The sequence below is a fragment of the Saimiri boliviensis genome, chromosome 6 (assembly GCF_048565385.1).
Source record: "Saimiri boliviensis isolate mSaiBol1 chromosome 6, mSaiBol1.pri, whole genome shotgun sequence".
NCBI lineage: Eukaryota > Metazoa > Chordata > Mammalia > Primates > Cebidae > Saimiri > Saimiri boliviensis.
Window position 1 is genome coordinate 125,804,009 of NC_133454.1, and position 19,427 is coordinate 125,823,435.

The 19,427-nt window shown below is 57.5% G+C and overlaps 3 protein-coding genes and 1 non-coding gene across 7 annotated transcripts; 1 reads left to right on the top strand and 3 right to left on the bottom strand.

Moving 5' to 3' along the window:
• Window positions 1–207: 207 nt before the first annotated feature.
• RIN1 (Ras and Rab interactor 1) lies at window positions 208–4,518 on the bottom strand. 4 transcript variants are annotated; one of them, XM_039470314.2, is made up of 10 exons: window positions 4,433–4,518; window positions 4,095–4,275; window positions 3,880–3,994; window positions 3,729–3,801; window positions 3,517–3,608; window positions 2,624–3,361; window positions 2,025–2,144; window positions 1,634–1,765; window positions 1,365–1,516; window positions 208–889 (listed from the first exon to the last, which is right to left on the bottom strand). In XM_039470314.2, the coding sequence occupies exons 1-10, from the start codon at window positions 4,516–4,518 to the stop codon at window positions 413–415; spliced, it is 2,166 nt and encodes a 721-aa protein (XP_039326248.1). In that variant the 3' UTR covers window positions 208–412. The 4 variants fall into 4 exon arrangements, with proteins under 4 accessions (XP_039326248.1, XP_003937790.1, XP_074257828.1 ...); XM_003937741.3 differs by having other exon boundaries at window positions 2,025–2,330; XM_074401727.1 differs by having other exon boundaries at window positions 2,025–2,330; window positions 4,407–4,480.
• Window positions 4,519–5,454: 936 nt separating this feature from the next.
• BRMS1 (BRMS1 transcriptional repressor and anoikis regulator) lies at window positions 5,455–14,194 on the bottom strand. The gene is made up of 10 exons (XM_003937742.4): window positions 13,896–14,194; window positions 10,745–10,890; window positions 9,545–9,635; window positions 9,218–9,345; window positions 8,979–9,058; window positions 8,792–8,888; window positions 8,163–8,255; window positions 6,799–6,863; window positions 6,324–6,363; window positions 5,455–5,985 (listed from the first exon to the last, which is right to left on the bottom strand). The coding sequence occupies exons 2-10, from the start codon at window positions 10,881–10,883 to the stop codon at window positions 5,978–5,980; spliced, it is 741 nt and encodes a 246-aa protein (XP_003937791.1). The 5' UTR covers window positions 10,884–10,890; window positions 13,896–14,194; the 3' UTR covers window positions 5,455–5,977.
• Window positions 14,195–14,295: 101 nt separating this feature from the next.
• On the bottom strand, window positions 14,296–16,644 carry B4GAT1 (beta-1,4-glucuronyltransferase 1). Its single transcript, XM_003937743.4, has 2 exons — window positions 15,403–16,644; window positions 14,296–15,155 (listed from the first exon to the last, which is right to left on the bottom strand). The coding sequence occupies exons 1-2, from the start codon at window positions 16,456–16,458 to the stop codon at window positions 14,964–14,966; spliced, it is 1,248 nt and encodes a 415-aa protein (XP_003937792.1). The 5' UTR covers window positions 16,459–16,644; the 3' UTR covers window positions 14,296–14,963.
• A 370-nt stretch (window positions 16,645–17,014) lies between these two features.
• TRNAS-GCU (transfer RNA serine (anticodon GCU)) lies at window positions 17,015–17,096 on the top strand. Its single transcript has one exon. It is a non-coding gene; the product is annotated as a tRNA-Ser (tRNA).
• Window positions 17,097–19,427: the final 2,331 nt, after the last annotated feature.

The window sequence follows — 19,427 nt, forward strand, 5'->3', positions numbered from 1 at the left end:
AGTCCGAGCCTGGTGGGGGCTGCTTGGGTAGAGCCCAGCCTGAGCTGCACACATGGGGGTGGGCGTGAAAGCAGCCGAGACCACCACCTTCCCCACATTGGAGGTTGGCCATCGGGTGGTTGGATTTGTCCCTACTTGACACACTCCCCGTTGTAGGCTGGCTCGCCCTCAGCTGGGAGAAGAACAAGAGGCAAGGAGCCTTGGGCACACAGTCTGGGGGTCCTACAAGCCCCCTCAGCTTTATTCTATTTCCTCAGTTGTGGCAGTTCCTCCAGATTCCCCAGAGACAAGTATCAGACAAAGGTGATGGCACACACAGGACGGAGCCTGGGGTGGGGCTACTGGCGCTGAAAGGACTTCTCAACAGGCTCTGGGTCTCCCGCCCCCAGTGACCCCTTCTGGCCACTTCAAGCTACTCCTCTGCTTCCCGGCTTCCCTCTGCCTCTGGCTCCCCTGGCTGAGCAGGCCCTCCCCGGTCCCAACCCTGGCCCCCTTCAGCAGTTGCCTCGGACTCTTCCCAAATGTCCCTGGGGCCGGCTTTGACCCCAGCGTCCCCATCTCCCCGGCACCCTGGGTCCTCCCCTCTGCTCCCTGCCTCTGACTGCCCACTGCCCTCCTCCTCTGTTGCAGGCCCCTGGGTCTCAGGCCACTCTGCCCGGCGGTAGATGAGGTAGCCTGTGGTGGGCAACCTGTGGGCCAGGGCTCCAGGGGGCAGGCGGTGGTAGCCCTGCTCCTTGTACAGGAAGAGGCCAAAATTGTTGGGCTGGGTCACTCGGAATTTGGCGGCACAGAGCTGGTTCAGGGTGGCGATCGAGGCCTCTAGGGGCACAGCCAGGGTCTTGGAGGTGCAGCCACTGCTGGGGTCCTGATAGGCTACTCGGAGAAGGTGCTATGCAGGAGAAGTGAAAGCAAGTACTTAGTCCTGGCTGAGGGGCCAGTGTGGGCTGTGCAGGGACAGGTGGGCAGGTAGAAATCCATCGGAGGAACCAAGTGGCAAAAGCTCTGTGAGCTCCAGGGGTGGGCTCGTGGGCCACAGCTGCAGGTGCAAGGACAGCCCAGCAGGGAGCTCACGAGCCTGAGACAAAGCTTTGTTAGCATGCAGTCTGTGCCCCAAGCGCTCTCCTGCATTAACTCATTTAATCTTCACATCAACCCCAGAAGGTAGGTCCTATTACCCCGTTTTACTGATGAGAAAACTGAGGCACAAAGTAGTTAAGTAACTTGCCCAAGTTCCCACAACCCAGTGGCAGAGCTAGGATTTGAACCCAGGATCTGGCTACAGAGTCTGGACTCTTCACCAGGGACAGGAAGGTATAGGGCGGGGATCGTGTCTGGCTCTGAGGACACGGTGGAGGGCCTGTTACCTGGAAGCAGTGGGTAGCAGGCAGGCGGCGCTGCTCCCAGAGGCTGAGGGAGCGCCGCAGCTCCTGCACGGGGCTCAGTGGGAGGGTGTGGGCCTGGCCCAGGCCACTTAGCAGAGCCAGGCTGGCAGAGAGGCTGGTCAGGTAGTAGCCACCTGGAACACAATGTGGAAGAACACAGCTCAGGCTGGGCATGGGGCACCCCACCCCCTCTCCCCTTCCCTGCTTATTCAGGGCCCACCAGGACAGGGAAGTTGGTGGGGGTCCCTCACCCTCTCCGGTGAGCAGGGTGGGCTCCAGCAGCTCCGACATGTACTCGGCCTCCAGCAGCAGCTCAGGAAGGTCGCAGTGGGCCAGGACGAGGCTCAGCAGAGGCAGGAACTCGTCGGCACCTGCGCTCTCCCCTGTGGGGACACAGTGAGAGGAAGAAACTTCAGGTGCAATCCTTGCTTTAGGCAGTGACCCCTCCCCCCGGCCTAGCAACCGTAGAGGGGCTGCGGAGAGGACGAGCTGCTTTCTGGGCCTCAGTTTCACCATTTGTGAGACAGGAGGGTGGGCTCATTCTCCCCCACAGTGCCGTTCCAGGGTCCTGGGGACCTGCCGCTGGGGAGCCCGCCTCTGACTCAGAGGGGCAGGGCAAGGTGAGGTGTGGCAGGGACATACCATCCTGGGTCCTCAGGGCTGTGTAGAGCAGCTTGCAGGCCTGCAGAAGCCGCTTGACCTGCGCACTGGGTGAGTATGTGCGGAGCAGCTGCAGCAGCTTCTGGCGCACCTGCTCTATCTCTACTGGGGAGGGCAGGCTCAGGTGGGACCCGAAGGCTCCGGGCCCCTGCGTCCGGGCCAGGCGGAGGCCCTCAGCTAGGCGGCCCAGGGAGCCGTCTGCAGCAAGCCGGCGCCGAAGGCGGGCTGCCAGGATGGGCCGGAGAGGCTTGAGCACAGAGCGATGCAGCGACTTCTCCAGCACATGCTCTGCCAGACGAGGAGCAGGGAGGGGTCAGGGGAAACAGGGCAGGACTGGAGGTGGGGGCAGAGGTCAGGAGAGAAGGGAGCAGGGGTAGAATTGGGGAGGAGGGGCAAGGAAAGCAGGAGGAGGTAGACTGGGTGAGATGGGAGTGTTGGGGGAGAGAGGGGATGGAACTCTCCCGAACAGTGGTTAAGACAAGGTGGGTTTGTAAAGCAGCAGAACAGAATTAGGCTGGTACTGGAGGGGAGCAGAGGGTCAGACGGGGCAGTGCTGGAGCTATGGAGAGATGGAGCCTCACCCAGCCTCTTAGGCGGCAGCAGCTTCTCAGGGCCCAGCTCCGCACTCAGCATGGCCTGGGCCCGGCTCAGCACCTGGCGGATGCCCTGCAACTCCTGGGGCTCGGGCCTAGCCCGCACCTGGGTCAGTAGGTCCTGCACCAGCTGGCCCACGGCTGTGTGTCGGTCCTGCATCAGTGCCGCTGCAGCCCGGCCCACCTGCCGCTCTGGCCCAAGTAGGGAGTAGAAGGCGGCACTCATGGACCGAAGCAGAGGCCGCCGGCGGCCCAGGTGGGGTGAGGTCGCTGGGCTCCCCTGGGACCCTGGCGCCCCCTCCTCCTCGGAGCTGCTGGGGGAGCCACAGTCCACCTCCTGGAGGGAGGGCAGGGGTGGAAGGCTAGGGCCGCCACCTGCTGGCACACGATACCCCAGTGAGCTCTCCCTCCGCAGCAGCTGGCAAGGGGGCAGCCGCTCTGCCTGTCTGGGGGCTGCCCCTGGCAGCATGGGGACAGGGGGAGGCGGCACGGCCGGTGGAGACAGGGGGCTGGAGGTCTCTGTGGAGACGCGCACTTTGAAGCTTCTCTTGAATTTCTCCCGCTTGGTGGGCCCCAGGTCCCCTGGGAACAGGGGGTTGAAGAAGCACAAGGCGGCTCCGGTGCCCTGGTCCAGCTCTTGAGGGGACCGGGCCTTCAGCTGGGGCAACACTGGGCCTCCAGCTGGGCCCCGCTGAGCCTTGATGTTGAGGGAGGAGCTCCAGAACTCTAGGGAACAAGAAACTAACTGGGGCCTCTGGGATCGGTTAGGGGAGGGTTCCTAAGCAAGGAAAGGCACATGCTTCAGGCTGTGTGCTGCGAGCCTTCCCTTCCCCTCAGCCTCAGCTTGTCCATCTGTGCAATGGGTGGCAGGGAGCCCTTACCAATGCCCAGATGGGAGATGGCCTCCAGCTCTTTGTGGGTGGCTGCCTGCTGGATGGCTGTGGGGAGCTGGAGCGGGAGGAGAAGGATGTCCCTGAGGCCAGAGAGGGGAGCAGAAGGGAGTGAGGGATGCTTGGGCTGAAGTGGGTGGGGAGGATGGGCTGTCCCAAGGAGCAGGGCCCGTGGACACCAGGCACCCTGTGGGCAGACTCACCGGGTGTGGCAGTAGGCACAGATGAGCTGGACTAGGTCCGGGAACATGAGCTCTGAGCCCTCCAAGGAGATGCCTGAGAGAGGAGGGAAGTGAGGTGCTTCTCCGGGGAACCTCCCTGCTCCCAGCCCTTCCCGCCAGGCCAGCCCCTCACCGCCAGGGCTCTCCAGGATGTAGTGGCTGGAGACGAAGGAGGGGCCGCTGGCTTCGGGCAGCCGCATGCACAGTGCCTGACACTGGCGGGTGTTCGATTTCCGCACGAGGAACGTCTGCAAGTGGATGGGGCTCAGGCAGCTCAGGACCTTGGCATCCAGCCCCTCTCTCTCCCACCCCTGGCTGGCCAGTCCCTGGAGGTCGGGCAAGACTCACCCCCGGGGGCTCTGTCCTTAGCATGTGCAGAGCAGCCGCCGCGTTGGCTTGTAACTGCAGCCACACGGGCCGGGTGAGCAGCAGGCGCTCCCGTAGGCTCACAACGCGCCCCGGCCGCTGTGGTCCGCCTGCCTGCCTGCCACTGGCATCGGGTACGTCGTACAGTGGATCCTGGGCTGGCCTGGGGGCAGGCACCCAGATCTGAGCAGGGGCCAGGGACTGGGACCTTTACTCACCTCTTCCCTGCTCCCGGGTTTCCCACCTTCTCTGTCCCGGGATAGGCTCTCCTCTCACAGCCCCTCCCTGTCCCACCTGGCTGCCATGCCAACTTCACTAACTTTTCTCTCTCCAGGTGTCCAGGAGTGAAGCTGGATGGGCTGCGGGCTCCAGAAAGGCCCGAGTCTGGCTCTCCAGGGCTTTCCATGGCTGGGAGCTCCTTCGGCTTCAGGAAGAGAATCCAGCCCCAAGGCAAGGCGCGCACATCCCCAGTGAGTAACACTTCCTGAGGGCGGTCCGCCTGTCACACCCGCCAGTTAACTCTTGTGTGTCCACCCCGCCTGGCCAGTGACTGCCTCTTCCGTTCTGGACCCTGCTCAGTGGTCAGGGGTCCCCTCCATGCTAGCTAGCCCCACTCTGAGGGCCCCAGCTGGGGGGGTGCCACCTCAACACAGGGCCTCCTGCAGCCTCCCCTTCAAATTGCACAGGTGGGTGGGAAGTGGTTAAGCAGGCCCGACTGAGTCCCCACAGGCCCTAGCCACGCCCTTCGACCTTAGGGCACCTCCGGGTCTGTGGTCAGTTGCTCATCTGCCCCGGCCTCAGGTCAGCCTTGTGGGAGAGCACCCTCTACTGTCCATAGATGACTCATTCCTGAGCCTGGGTTTTGGGATTTCAGGTTGCCATGGAAAAAAGATGCTGCATCTCCATGGAAACCAACCTCTTTGCTTAACTGAGGTTCTGGGGGTGGTTCTGACACTCAGAGCTAACCAGGGGGAGTCTGGCTGTGAGGTCGCCAGCACATGGTGCTGCTGTCGGCTGCCTCCCACGCACACAGGCTCTGCCAGCCTGCCTCAACAATCTGCCAGGCAACTGGGACAGGTGCAGACATGACCCAGGCTCCAAGCACATGCACCCACCCTCCCCACCCGAGGCATTCCACCAGCAGCTTCTGACTCCGCCCAGCGCCCACCTCCCCCGCTCCCTGTCCCCAGACTGGCCCTATGCACAGTGCTCCAGCCACTGCTGGGTAGTGCAAGGAGTGGTAATCTGCCAGCACCCCAGAAGCCGGCCTGGTTCAGGCGCTCCCCACAGAAGCTCTGATTCTCTTGCAAGGTGAATCACACACACACGGGGCACGCCAGAGTTCCAGGAAAGGTTTTAATTCCAGTCCTTGAAATCTGGGAGGCAGACACCAAGAACTGCCCTGAGAAAACCTGGGGGCCTGGCTGTTTGCCTCCAGCTCCAGCCAGGGTGGACAGCCCTCCAGATACCACGTCTGACTCAGAGTTCCCACCAGTGGGGCCTGGCTTCCTGGCCCAGAGGCCGGGGAGCCTGCTTGCATCCAAGGTCAGCAGGAGGATGTGGCTTCGACTTCAGCTGTCTTCTGTCAGGGGAGCCCCAAGAGGTGGATCTTCAGGAGCGGGAGGAGGCTCAGGGATGGAGACAATAGCTTTGCCTGGCCAGGTCAGCTCCACAGCCACAGCTGTGCAGGCCTTGAGGAGGGCAGAGGAGTCCAGTGCCAAGGCGGGGAGGGCCCTGCAGCACCACAGGAGCCTGGCTGGGTGGACCCTGAGGGGCCTGTGGGTCCACCTGTCTGCAGCAGGAAGATGAGAATCCTGGGTGCCATGCCAGCTGCTCTGAGGGTCCCCTGGCTGTGAACAGCAGGGTCACGGTCCTGTGCATATGCAGGAAAGAGAAAACTGTCACCAGTGAGGAAGCTGAAAGGAGGGAAGTAGCCACTTACTGAGGGGAGCGGCTTCAGGCTGGCCCAGGACAGGCCTCCTGAGCAGCTCCCCGGCCCTCCCTGTCCCCTCCTGAGTGGGAGCTCCATCAGCGCCATCCTGGTTCCTGCTCCTCAAACTCCTGCAAACCCCTCAAATCTAGATCATCTTAACTGTCTTGGGCCACTGATTGTGACAGGCACAGCCCCTCTGGGCTCCCTCTTGGAGGCTGAGCTGAGGGAAAGTGATGGTGAGGGGGAAGGGGAGGCCATATGACAGCCATGGTTCTTACCATCCGATTTTCTCTTCTGAGGGGACACAGCTGCCCTAGCCTGGGTGGGTGAGAAGAAAAGCCCCCTGAGAGCCCACCTCCAGCTTGGCAATCCCTGTCCCCACCCCCCACCTCTGTGGCATTCGGGCTGCTGCCTCAGTGCTGCGCCCCCAGGGCTGGGAGCATAGGCCCTCCCAGGCAGAGCTCCCATACACTTGACCGCCAGCCAGCTCAGCTGCTCTCCCGCCTTCCCACCACCCTCCCACTCCACCAAAACGTGCCCTGGAACAGGAAGGGGCTGACACAGACTACAAGTCCCTTCTCCCAGGGCCTCCTCGAGCAAGAGGACTTGTGAGCCGACTGCGATCCAGGGACCCTGGGCTAAAGGTAGGGAAGCCTTGGTGAACAGAACTCCTAGGCCTGCAGATGGCAGAGCTGCTACCAGGGTGCGGGGGCCCTGAGGTGAGGCAGGGGACATGGGCGGCAGCAGCCCCACCTTTTTGATAGCTGTCCAGTCCTCCAGGATGTCGATCTCCTGTAGCATGTACACGATGTACGGGCCTGTGGTGAGGTCAAGGAAGCCCAGTGGAGGCAGCAGGTGATGAGGACAGGGGCGGAGTCACCCACCCGACATTCAGGAGTAGGGGCGCAGCAGACAGCATGGAGTGGGAGCTGAGGACCCGGGTCCGAGCTCAGGTTCCACGTTCTACCTCTTAGACCCTGGTTCCGGGGGTCCTCCTGGAACCAAATCCATGGAGGACACCAAGTGTTGCCTGCCGTCCCTCACTTGCCCTCACCTCGCCTTGAGGTCAGCTGGCTGAGGCCCATCCCCTCTCACCCTGTAGCACTGGCCCTCACCTGGCCCCATCCCCCATCCAAAGACAGGTTCAGGGCTTGTCCCTCCAGAGCCAACTTCTCCCTTCCCCCAGTGCTCCCCACCTGATGTCTCCATGCCTTCACCTCCCATTCATTCAAGTCACGGCCTTCCAGATGCCTCCCTCCCTGCCTGGGCCTGCTCTCCAGCACCAGGTGGCCGTAATAACTAAGACTGGCTGCTGCAGGAATGCCCTCAGGGGCGCAAGAGGACTCAACTCTGCCAGGACAGATGAAGGCACAGCAGGCCCTGGACTAAGCATAAGCTAACCCTGCCTAGGGAGGGGCAGAGGCAGCCAGTGCCCTCTGGAATGTGGGCACCCCAGAGTAAGGCACAGGCACTGGGGTAAGACCAGGAGAAGCCTCACAGAGGAGGTAATGTTTGAGATGAGCCCTGGTCAGGGGCAGGCAGGACTTTCAAAATGGGGGTAGGAAATGAGCAAAGGTGCCCACGGAAAGCTGGGGACCCACTTGGACAACCCTGAGAGACGGAAAGCCCTCAAAGGCCAAACCTCACGCAGACTCGAGTACAGTGGCACCATCACACTCACTGCAGCCTTAACCTCCCAGGGTCAAGCAATTCTCTTGCCTCGGCCTTCAGAGTAGCAGGACTACAGGTGTGCACCACCATGCCTAGATTATTTTTGTTTTTTTCTAGAGATGGGTTTCACCATGTTGCCCAAGCTGGTCTTGAAATGAACTCCTGGGCTCAAGCAATCTACCTGCCTTGGCCTCCCAAAGCGCTGGGACAAGAGGTATGCACCACTGAGCCCAGGCCATTTCTGTTTTCCTAGGGTCCACACAGCCCAGGGAGACCCAGGACCCCGTAAGAAACTGCTGACAGCTGGATTTGCCTGGACATGGTACCATGACACCGAGCAACCATGAGAGTATCTATGTGACTGTCCTCCATGTCCTCTACACCCCCCCACCCCAGGTCTGGAGCTGATCCTGCCCACTTTTAGGCCACCTTGGGTGAAAGGATACCAGAAACAAGAGGTGCCTTCTTCCTCTTGCTGGGCGGCAGGGAGTCCCAAGACCTGGAGCTGCCTCTGGCGTGCAATTTGTCGTCCCACCACTCTGCCCCCAGACCCAGAGTCAAAATTGGGGTGCTGGCCCACAGGACGCTCCCTCTTCTGTAGCCTCTGCCCCCACCATGGGCCAGCCTGGCCTCACCTCCCCTGCCCCATCACCACCCTGGGCTCGTGGTAGGAAGCCCCTTAGGGCTGTTCACGTCCCAACTGCACAACCCTGGGAAGAGGCTGCTGTACTTCTTGAGCCTCATCTGTTTAGTGGACAGTGGGATAATGACAATTCCTGCCACTCCAGGACTCCACATGAACACTGGGACTGTGAACATGGAGGGGACTACAGCTACTGTATGGGACTGCATGTCACACGGATACCTGTTTTGGAAAGAGAGCAGGGGCAGAAGAGGACAGGGGGACCCACTCTGCCCGAGCCCCCATTGTGTGCTAGGCCCTTTCCAGGCCTGGTCTCCTTCAGTCCTCACACTGACCCCAAGAGGCAGGTCGTCTGACTGTCCCCTTGTGCAGATAGGAAAGCTGAAGTCCAGAATAGGGTGGGCGTTGACAGAGCCGGGCTCTGGCGCTCACCGGAGCTGAGGTCCAGGCTCTGACGGTCCTCCTCCAGCCTCTGGATCCGCTCCTGCAGCTCCCCCTGCAGCGTGTCATAGAGCAGCAGCTTCTCACTCTAGAAGAGGGGCAATAGCTCAGCAGGAGGAACAGGAGGAGGCCACTGCAGGCCTTGCGCCCGCCTCACCCCGTATGCTGTCAGGCCCACCTCCAGGTGCTGTTTGGCTCCCTGCAGCTCACACTCGTACTTATTCCTGATCACATCCAGACAGAAGCCCTTGTAGATCCCTGCAGAGGGTGAGAGGAGGTGCCCTGCTTGGCTGGGGAGCCCAGTGCCCACAAAGGAGGGCTAAGAGCAAAGGGTAAGGCCGGGCAGGAATGAGAAAGGAAGGGGACAGCGTGTCATGGGTTCTTGGAGGGGAATAGGGCACAAAACCACCCACAGACCTGCCACCTGAATACGAATCTTGAGGCTCCGCTGCAGCCCCCCAAGCGGCTCTGTGTATTCAGGGGCTCTCTCAGCCCCTACTTCCTCCAGCCGCAACCGCAGCTGACTCAGTCGTTCCCTGAACAGCCTGGGTAGGGAGAAGGCAGCAGTGCACCCATTTGCTCACCCATCGCTCTTGAGCAAACACATACCCAGCCCCTATTGCACAGCAAGCCCCATGTCAGGCGTGTACTCCCTGGGCACCAGCCATGCCTGCCCAGTTCCAGGCCCACCACCTCCTCATCCCAGATCCTCACAGACCCAGCCCAAGGTATACCCACACTCACTTCTCCTTTAGCTCCGAGAACTGCTTCTCTAGGTCCAGCATCTCACTGACACACTCACTGCGGCGTCGCTCATAGTCCTCATCATCCATCTCTGGACAAGAGGCCAGTAAGGGCTAGCTCTGGAGAGGAGTGGCGGATACCCATGTGTGTGTGCATGTGTGTTCATGTGTGTGCATGTGTAGGGGCTGTGTGTGCGTATGCATAGGTGCTGTGTGTGTGTGTGTGTGTGTGTGCTGTGTGTGCATCCAGCCTCTGGCTCTGCTCTTGCAGCTCCCCCTGAAGCATGTTGTAGAGCAAGCTGGTGCGATCTTGCGTGTGTGTTTGTGTGTAGGGGCTGTGTGTGCATGTGTGCTTGTGTGTAGAGGCTGTGTATATATGTGTGCAAGCTTGTGTGTAGAGGCTGTGTGTGTGTGCATGTGTACTTGTGTGGAGGTTGTGTGTGTGTGCTTGTATGTAGAGGCTGTGTGTGTGTGCGTGCTTGTCTGTAGAGGCTGTGTGGGTGTGCATGTGTACTTGTGTGTAGAGGTTGTGTGTGTGTGCATGCATGCTTGCATGTAAGGGCTGTGTGTGCATGAGCATGTGTGCTTGTTTGTAGGGGCTGTATGTGCATGTGTGCTTCTGTGTGGGAGTGGTGTGTGCATGTGCATGTGTGCTGTGTGTAGGGGCTGTGTGTGCGCATGTGTGCTTGTGTGTTGGGGCTATCTGTGCACGTGCATGTGTGCTTGTGTGTAGGGGCTGTGTGTGCGTGTGTTTGTGTGTGCTTACGTGTAGAGGCTGTGTGCATGTGTCCTTGTGTGCAGGGGCTATCTGTGCATGTGTGCTTGTGTGTAGGGGCTGTGTGTGTGTGCTTGTGTGTAGGGGCTGTGTGTGCGTGTGCTTGTAAGGGCTGTGTGTGTGTGTGCTTATGTGTAGAGGTTGTGTGCATGTGTGCAGGGGCTGTGTGTGCTCGTGTGCAGGGGCTGTGTATGTGTGTGCATGTGTGCTTGTGTGTAGGGGTGTGTGCGTGTGTGCTTGTGTGTAGGGGTGTGTGCATGTGTGCTTGTGTGTAGAGGCTGTGTGTGTATATGCACTTGCATGTAGGGGCTGTGTGTGCATACGTGCTTATGTATAGGGGTGGTGTGTGCTTGTGTGTAGGGGCTGTGTGTACATGTGCATACGTGCTTGTGTATAGGGGCTGTGTGTGTGTGCACAGGGGCTCACCGGAGCTCTCCTCTTCTGACTCTGTCTGGCTGCCGCTCCGATCCTCCTCACTCTCTTCCTCCTCCCCATTCATCTCAGCAGCAGAATCACCCTCTGCTTCCATCTCTTCTGTGTCTTTGCTTGGAGGCTGGACAGGCATCTGGACTCTGGGAGAAGGAATGAAGCCATCACTCACAGCTGCCCTCAGTTCAGCGGGGGAAAGAGGCAGTGGGGAGCTGAACCCAACTGGACCCCAGATTGGGACAGCCAGGAAGTGACTGGCCTGGCCACACCTTGAGCACATACTGGGTGACAAGGGTGCAAATGGCCATCTGCACCTCTCACAGAAGCCTGGGAGCTGTGGAAATGCTCCTGCTCTTGGATGTCACTGGCAATCCTAATCCTGGGAATACTGGCCAAGGCTATGATCCACAGAAAGGAAAGGCCTAGGGGGCACTCTCCACTGCCTATGGAACTGGACCTAAATTTTTCTTTTTGAGACAGTCTTGCTCTGTCACCCAGGCTGGAGTGAGTGGCGCAATCTCGGCTCACTGCAACCTCCACCTCCCGGGTTCAAGTGATTCTCCTGCCTCAGCCTCCCGAGTAAGTGAGATTACAGGTGCCTGCCACTACGCCCAGTTAATTTTTTGTATTTTTAGTAGAGATGGGATCTCACCATGTTGGCCAGGCTGGTTTCCAACTCCTGATCTTGTGATTCGCCCACCTCAGGCTTCCAAAGTGCTGGGATTACAGGCATGAGCCACCACACCCAGCCAATTTTCCTTCTTTTTTTTTGAGAGGGAGTCTCACTCTGTCACCAGGCTAGAGTGCAGTGGCACAATCTTGGCTCACTGCAACCTCCACCTCCTGGGTTCAAGCGATTCTCCTGGCTCAGCCTCCTGAGTAGCTGGGACTATAGGTGTGTGCCACCATACCTGAACTGGATCTACATTTCTGACTGGGGCTTTCAAGGTCTTTCACAAACTGGACTTGCCCTCCTGGTCCAGCTCCTTCAGCCCACCATCTAACGGCCAGTGCTTGCCCTTCTACTTTCTGCCCTCTGCCTCAGCTGTTTCTTCTGCCTATAATGTCCTCAGCTTCTCTTCCTGATAATGTTACAATCCCCTTGTCTTTCACTGTGCTCTGGGTCAAATCCCATTTCCTTCTGCTTCCTCTAGGACCTCAGGTCGTCAGTGCTCCCCTCTCTCTTCTGTGTCTTCAGCTTCTCCCTCTTAGCAACCTCCTTCCCATGAAACTTCCAATGTGCTTGAGTATTTTCTACCATTAACAAAACACAGAAACACAAAACCTCACCCTTCCACCTGACTGCTCCCTGTCTGCCAATTCAGTTATACTTTTCAGGGTTTCATGTACATTGGCTGTTCCTAGTTTCACTTCCCACTTGTTCGATGTGTTTCTGTACCCATCGATCTCAGCTGAAACTGATCCTCTACCATTAACCAATGACTTCCTTATGGGTAATGCCAATATTTTTCAGTGCTTATTTCAATTGTCTGCTCGGCAACACTGAACACTGGTAAACATTCTTTTACTGACTCATCTAACATGTATTGAACATCTAATATATGCTAGGTACTGTCAGGCGCGATGGTATGCAGGGGGCCCAAGTGTGACTGTCTTTGACCTCACGGAGTTTACAAGTTCTTGGGAGAGAGGCGCAAAGGAGCAGACTATAACTCTGGTACGAGGAGAGTTAAGACCAGGGTACAAGGGAGGGGTATGTAACCAGGACCTGAAGCCTGATGCAGCAGGGAGGGCTTCTAGAAGATGGACCAGCTGGGTGAGCTGTGCTGATTGAGCGAGGGAACATTCCAGGTCAAGTCAGTAGCAAAGACCCACAATAAGAGAAGGAAAGCAGCTGGGGGGTACATGCGTTTAAGTCTCAGTGAGAAATCTGAGCTGCAGAGATTTGGTCATCAGCCTACAGCAAGTTCTTCATGCCACAGGAGAAGGTGCGACTAGCAAGGCAGAATGTGTGTGGTCAGAAGACATCCATAATGGAACTCCTAGGGTCACCAAAGAGGCAGATGAGGAGACTCCTACAAAGGAGGCGGCAAACCCGAAGTCGTGGAGAAAGAGAATTTCAGAAGGAAGCCAAGTACTTCCCAGCAGTAATTGTACTGATAGTGCCAAGTACTGCCACGAGATCACCCAAGAGGAAGAATAAACAGTCCTTTCAGCAGATAATCTCTCGGCCCCCTGCAGGGTTCTGTTTCACTGTGATATGCTTCCAACTTCTCTAGACACTGCTTTGTAGTCCTTTAGAACACTGCAGACAGCACTCCCTCCAGGAAGCTTTGTTTATATCTCCTATTTGCCCATTCTCACATCTGTCCCCCCAGTCGATGAGCCTCATTAGGGCAGGGGCTGCACACGCATCTTATTTACCTAGCATAGTACTAGCTCACTTGATGACTGGAGGATTTGCAAATACAAATTTAACAACAACAACAAAAATTGTGAGGCAGAGATTAGCTTTTACTTTTTGGCAGTCCCCGGTCCCTGTAATGGTAGCAAACTGTCCCGTCAAGTTACGCATCGTAAGCCTGGCCTAGGTGAGCGTTCAGTCACATTCCTCAACAATTTCACTAATGACCTCAACCTGACCTGAAAAGCTCAGTTTTCCAAACCAGTTCCCAACATTTGCAATGCCTCTTCACTGTTAGTACATTCAATTTGTAAGACGCAGCTTAAGTCCTATCTCTTCCAGAAGACTTTCTCTCCTCCAGCTGATTTTAAGTGTGTTAAGTCACAACCTTCCCTCCTTGCCCCGGGTGCAAAAAACAGGTAACTATTCCTGCTCTGAGTGTTGAAGAGCTCGCAGGTGGTAAGGGATGGAAAAGCACATTGTAAAGCGCGGTACACAGGCAATTTATCTTTTCAGAATGGCAGCTCCTCCGGGGCAGGCCCCCAGAGAAGGCAGACCCTCCCCACTCTCGCACAGGTCAACCCAGCTTTTCAGCGGCGCCCAGGGAGCCTCCTGCTCCCTTCTAGATGAGCCGGAAAGGGCCGGAACATTGCCGGCTGGCCCGCGGCCCAGCACGCGTCAGGTCGGTTACATCGCTGCTTCGGCCTCGGAGGAGGAGATTGTGCCGGCCCTGCTGGACTAACCCGAGAGGCTGAACCAAAAGCCATGCATGGCGATACGCACCGCGGGGACTGGGCCTCTGGCCTCACGACCGAGATTCCCTGAGAAGTGCCCGTGGTTGCCGGTACCGGTTGCTGCCGCCGGCCTCCCGTAAGACCTGCGCGGCTGCCTCTTCTCCCGGAGGCAGAACCGTCGCTGCTTCCGTGTGCTTCATCAGGAGGCGACCGTCGGGGGTGTTCACAATTGGACAGCTGCGTCCCGAGGCATGCTGGGATACCGCGGGCCGGTCTCCATAGCAACTGGCCGACATTCACGCAGGCCTCCGGCCTGCAGGGAAGGCCCTGAGGTTTCAGTGCTTTGCAGGCGGCGTCCTTCGTCCGTGGCCACCTCCCCACCGTGTGCAAAGGGAGAACCCGGCCCCGACTCCTCCACCCCCAGCTCAGGAGAGTAACGGAGCCAGCTGTGGGTGTGAACACTCATTTATTTACACATTGTCATCGATAGGCACATACTCAGCCCAGCCTGTTGAAGGGACAGATCTGAGGCTGTCACCCATGGAGCCTGCAGTCTCTTCCCTCCTTCAGAGCTCCTGAGGCCGAAGGCCTGAGAGAACCAGGAATTTCAGGCTTCTGCCCAAGAGCTAAGAACTAAATTGTATGCCTTCATCTGATTTCTTTCCAGAAAGTCCATTTCATTAAGTACTCAGACTTCTTAGCTCCATCCCATTCATACTTTTTGCTCTCCTACCCACCCAAGATTGTTAATAACAATAATAATAACAATAATAATACTGCGATAATATTAATACTTCACATTTGTACGAAGCTTACAGAATGTTTTCACATATAGCGTCTCATCTGAGCCTCCCAACAGTTCTGTGAGGTAGGTATTCTCACCTCCCTTTTTACAGACAGGGTAACTGAGGCCCAGAGAGGTAACAGGATTTACTCAAGGCCACACAGCTAGTTAGTGGTAAAGCTAGGACTCGATCCCAGCACCCCATATTCAAGTCCAGTGTTTCAACACCACAGCTACCTCTGTAAAGTGAAGCCACGTTTCTTACCCCAGTCAGGCCTACAGGTGGCCTGAGGAGCCAAGAGGCTGACTTCTCAGACTAGGGGAGGGAAGGGCTCAGCAGCGTCGGGGAGAGTTGGGGTACTTGGCCTTCAACTCCTGTTTGAACTGGCGATAAAGGATCTTATTGTGCTGATTTTCAGCCTCCTTTTGGGGATGGAACTTCAACGCTTCTTTGAAGCCCTTATGAACCAAGAAACCTTCGTTCAGGACCTCAAAATCAAACCCCGCCATGTGCAGCTCGCAGGCCTGTAGGGGGAAAGACAGGTCAGCAAAATTTGATGACATTTACAGGGCTGAGACTGACTTCCCTCAAGCCACAGTCCAGCATCCTCCCCTCTCTGGAAGCATCCTGGATCTTCCATACCATCCATCCCCCTCCTAAACTATGATCCCTCCTGCTTCATTGCCTCCTTTCCATCCAGGGCCACTCCTTGTAACTACGTGATCCCACCACCCCTCCTGCCCCAACCCCTGCCCACTCCCTTATGAGCACCTGGCTGATTCGGTTGAAGCCATACTGCCGAAAGCGCTCGTCGAAGGTGGGCACCTTGCCTCCTGCCACGTAGAATGGCTCCCAGGGGTCCTGCCAAGGCACCACGTAGGCAGGCCGCAGCAAGCTCTCTTCTGGCAGGTTGACCCAACGGGAATAGTTGGTGGGTGCCTGGCAGGGGGTGCACAGCCCATAATAGAAGGGCCGAACCTCGCCCACCTGGTAGAGTTGCACCAACTCGTTTTTGTTCATGGGCATGCGGCGGGCTCGTCGGATCTCGAAGGCAGGCACCACCAGCGCGGTGCCTCCCCACTGGTTGCTCTGATCCAGCATTTCCCGCAGGCCTCTCCACAGTCCCTCGCTGGGCACCATGTCCACATCGATCACCAGGGCATAGTTGGCCCCCTCACGAGCCAGATTCCTCAGCAGATTATTAGGGTAGGAGACATTGGTGCCTAGCGCATAATTAATCCCGGGCTGTGCCACCCTGGCTAGCTTGTCAAAGACCTCCTGGCAGGACCGCAGCAGGGCAAACTCCCCCGGCTCTCGGGGGTCGGGCACAGCTGCCTCGTAGCGCGAGGGGCACACGAGGTGCATGGCAACCCTGGCGCGCATGTCGGGGCAGTGGCTGCTTAGCGCGTAGGCCAGCACCGTGGCCAGCTGCGCCTCCTCCTTGGTGGCCGCGAACACCGACACGGACAGCGGGCCCTCCCAGCGCTCCAGCAGACCCGACAGGTGCAGCAGGTTGTCCACGCTGGCGTGAGTGGCCAGGATCACATCGTTGGGGTCCATGGTCGTCTTCAGCAGGCCCCTGTAGACGCGGTAATCGCCGCTGGCATCCAGGACGCCTCCGGAGGCCAGCGCGGTGCGGAGCTGCGCCTTGACCTGATCCACGGACCGTGGGGACGGGGGAAAGAACTCAAAATATTGGTCTTGCTCCTCCTGCCCATGTAGTCCGGACAGCAGCGACAGGTAGAGCAGCTGCAGCATCGCCACCAGCATGAGCGCGGCCAGCAGCAGCTGGTAGAAGGCACACCGGATGGCGTAGGACATCTGCATGGCTCTCGGGGCTCGGGGCGCGCAGCAAAGACCACCGGCCACAGAGTACGCCAACCGCCGCAAGCCGGGATTTACCGCAGCCTGCCGAGAGCAGCCGAGACGAGCCGAGGCCAGCCGAGCCCCGCGCGCCGCCCCGCCCGCCGCCTGCCGCCGCCCCCAGCCCCGGACGCGCCAGCTCGCCCCCTGCGAGGGAGGAGGAGCCACGGCCTCGCCGCCCGGCCGCGCGCGGTGCAGAGGCCCCGCCCTCTCGGGCCCCGCCGGCTTCCCGGGACGCGCGCTCCTCCTGCCTCGCTGGCGCGCGCACCCCGAACCGAGCGCGCCCTGAACGCCCGGCGCGCTCGGCCGGACTCTGAGGAACGCGCGGCAGAGCTCGGCTGCAGCATGGTAAGGGATGGCGCGGGCTCCCGGCTGAAAGGAAATCACAACGCTCCTTTCCTCCCGCGGCTTCTCCTTTCCTCGGGTCCGAGGAGGTTAGCATTGCCAGGTGGGTGGTAGTGCTCGGAAGGTGCGGAGGAGATGAGAGATAAGGGAATGTGGAAAGAGCTGCTTCTCGTAGGACGAGGTGGCCGAGTGGTTAAGGCGATGGACTGCTAATCCATTGTGCTTTGCACGCGTGGGTTCGAATCCCATCCTCGTCGGCCTTGTTTTACAGGGGGGGAAAAAAGCACCTAAATTTTCATTTCTGCCTATTTGGAGCAGCAAGCTAGAGAAAACTGAACTGGGGGTGCTACTGGGGAAGGCATCTTAATTTTCACATTCTGCCTGTTTGGAGCAGCAAGCTCAAGAAAACTAAACTGGTGGTGAGAGTGGAATTCTATCCCAAGTCTCTCTGGTCTTTATCCACCACGCATCTTCTGCCTGCTCCTACTCCAGGTATCTGTAGCTCTGGGCAGAGGCCAAAGGCGTTTTCTTTCACTTTATAGAGGGCCCAGGGGTTGGTGCAAGCACTGCCACTGGTAAATGGATTACTGAGTATTACTCAACCTTTTAGGCTGAGCCAGGGAGGCCCCATAGGGCAGAGTGCTCTGAATCTTGGGATGTCGGGACAGAAAAGACAGGGCTTCAAATAAGATATTTCACAGGCACTAGGGTGCCACGTTTGTTGAGTTGAAGAGTGATCAGAAAACCTTTATCTTGGAGCCTAGTGCAAAAACACACACTGAGTACCTGCTCCCTGCCAGGGACTGTGTTAGGCAGGAGGGATGGTCCTTGGAAGAGACACAGGTATTGTCCTTGGGGGTTTCCACTGGTGACCTTGCCTGAAAAGAGAAGGGCAAGTGCAGAGCCCTTCAGCACAGGCCTTGCATACTGGAGGCTCAGAAGGCAGACAGGCTGCCATGGGGGTTTTCTTTGACCTCCTCAGTGTTTTATTTTTTATTTTTAAATTTTATTTATTTTTTATTTTATTTTTTTTTTTGAGACAGAGTTTTGCTCTTGTTACCCAGGCTGGAGTGCAATGGCGCGATCTCGGCTCATCGCAACCTCCGCCTCCTGGGTTCAGACAATTCTCCTGCCTCAGCCTCCTGAGTAGCTGGGATTACAGGCACGTGCCACCATGCCCAGCTAATTTTTTGTATTTTTAGTAGAGACGGGGTTTCACTATGTTGACCAGGATGGTCTCGATCTCTTGACCTCGTGATCCACCCGCCTCGGCCTCCCAAAGTGCTGGGATTACAGGCTTGAGCCACCGCGCCCGGCTAAATTTTATTATTATTGTTATTTGAGACAGAGTTTTGCTCTTGTTGTCCAGGCTGGAGTGCAGTGGCATGATCTTGGCTCACTGCAACCTCCACCTCCTGGGTTGAAGCGATTCTCCTGCCTCAGCCTCCTGAGTAGCTGGGATTACAGGTGTGCACCACCATGCCTGGCTTTTTGTATATTTTTTTTTTAGTAAAGACCGGGTTTCGCCATGTTAGCCAGGCTTGTGTCAAACTCCTGACCTCAGGTGATCCATCCACCCCTCTTGACCTCCCAAAGTGCTGGGATTACAGGTGTGAGACAACACAACTGGCCCTATTATTATTTTTTAAGACAGAATCTCCCTCTGTCACCCAGGCTAGAGTGCAGTGGCACGATCTCGGTTTACTGCAACATCCGCCTTCTGGGTTCCAGTGATTCTCCTGCCTCAGCCTCCTGAGTAGCTGAGATTACAGGCAAGCACCACCATGCTCAGCTAATTTTTTGGTATTTTTAGTAGAGACGGAGTTTCACCATGTTGGCCAGGCTGGTCTCAAAGTCCTGGCCTCAAGTGATCTGCCCCTCTTAACTTCTCAAAGTGCTGGGATTACAGGTGTGAGCCACTGTGCCCAGCCTCCTTAGTGTTTTAAAATATCAATTTTTAAAAATATCAGTTTAGGGCAGGGCACAGTGGCTTACACCTGTAATCCCAGCATTTTGGGAGGCTGAGGCAGGTGGATCACTCCTGGTCAGGAGTTCAAGACCAGACTGGCCAACATGGTAAAACCCCGTCTCTACTAAAAATCCCAAAATACAAAAATTAGCTGGGCATGGAGGCACTGGCCTGTAATCTCAGCTACTCGGGAGGCTGAGGCAGGAGAATCACTTGAACCCCGGAGGCAGAGGTTGCAATGAGCCAAGATAGTGCCATTGCACTCCAGCCTGGGTGACAAAAGAGAGACTTGGTTTCAAAAAAAAAAAAAAAAAATCAGTTTGGGCCAGGCATGGTGGCTCATGCCTGTCATCTCAATGCTTTGGGAGGCCGAGGCAGGAGGATCACTTGAGGCCAAGAGTTCAAGACTGACCTGGTGAACATAGTGAGACACCCCCCCACCATCTCTATTAGAAAAGAAAAATGTGGTGGGGGGTAGTGGCTCACACCTGTAATCCCAGCACTTTGGATGGCTGAAGTGGGTGGATCATGAGGTCAGGAGTTCAAGACCAGCCTGACCAACATGGTAAAACCCCCGTCTCTACTAAAAATACAAAAATTAGCCGGGTGCAGTGGTGTG

What these genes read in the sequence shown, in the direction of transcription:
- BRMS1 (XM_003937742.4), bottom strand. Translation starts at nt 10,883, where the DNA reads ATGCCTGTCCAGCCTCCAAGCAAAGACACAGAAGAGATGGAAGCAGAG. An exon ending in TTCTCGGAGCTAAAGGAGAA is followed by an intron (nt 9,346 to 9,544) that starts GTGAGTGTGGGT and finishes CTCCCTACCCAG; the next exon opens with GCTGTTCAGGGAACGACTGA. An exon ending in GATTCGTATTCAGGTGGCAG is followed by an intron (nt 9,059 to 9,217) that starts GTCTGTGGGTGG and finishes CACCCTCTGCAG; the next exon opens with GGATCTACAAGGGCTTCTGT.
- B4GAT1 (XM_003937743.4), bottom strand. Translation starts at nt 16,458, where the DNA reads ATGCAGATGTCCTACGCCATCCGGTGTGCCTTCTACCAGCTGCTGCTG. An exon ending in GCTTCAACCGAATCAGCCAG is followed by an intron (nt 15,156 to 15,402) that starts GTGCTCATAAGG and finishes TTCCCCCTACAG; the next exon opens with GCCTGCGAGCTGCACATGGC.
- RIN1 (XM_003937741.3), bottom strand. Translation starts at nt 4,518, where the DNA reads ATGGAAAGCCCTGGAGAGCCAGACTCGGGCCTTTCTGGAGCCCGCAGC. An exon ending in TAAGGACAGAGCCCCCGGGG is followed by an intron (nt 3,995 to 4,094) that starts GTGAGTCTTGCC and finishes ATCCACTTGCAG; the next exon opens with ACGTTCCTCGTGCGGAAATC. An exon ending in CATCTCCCATCTGGGCATTG is followed by an intron (nt 3,362 to 3,516) that starts GTAAGGGCTCCC and finishes CTTGTTCCCTAG; the next exon opens with AGTTCTGGAGCTCCTCCCTC.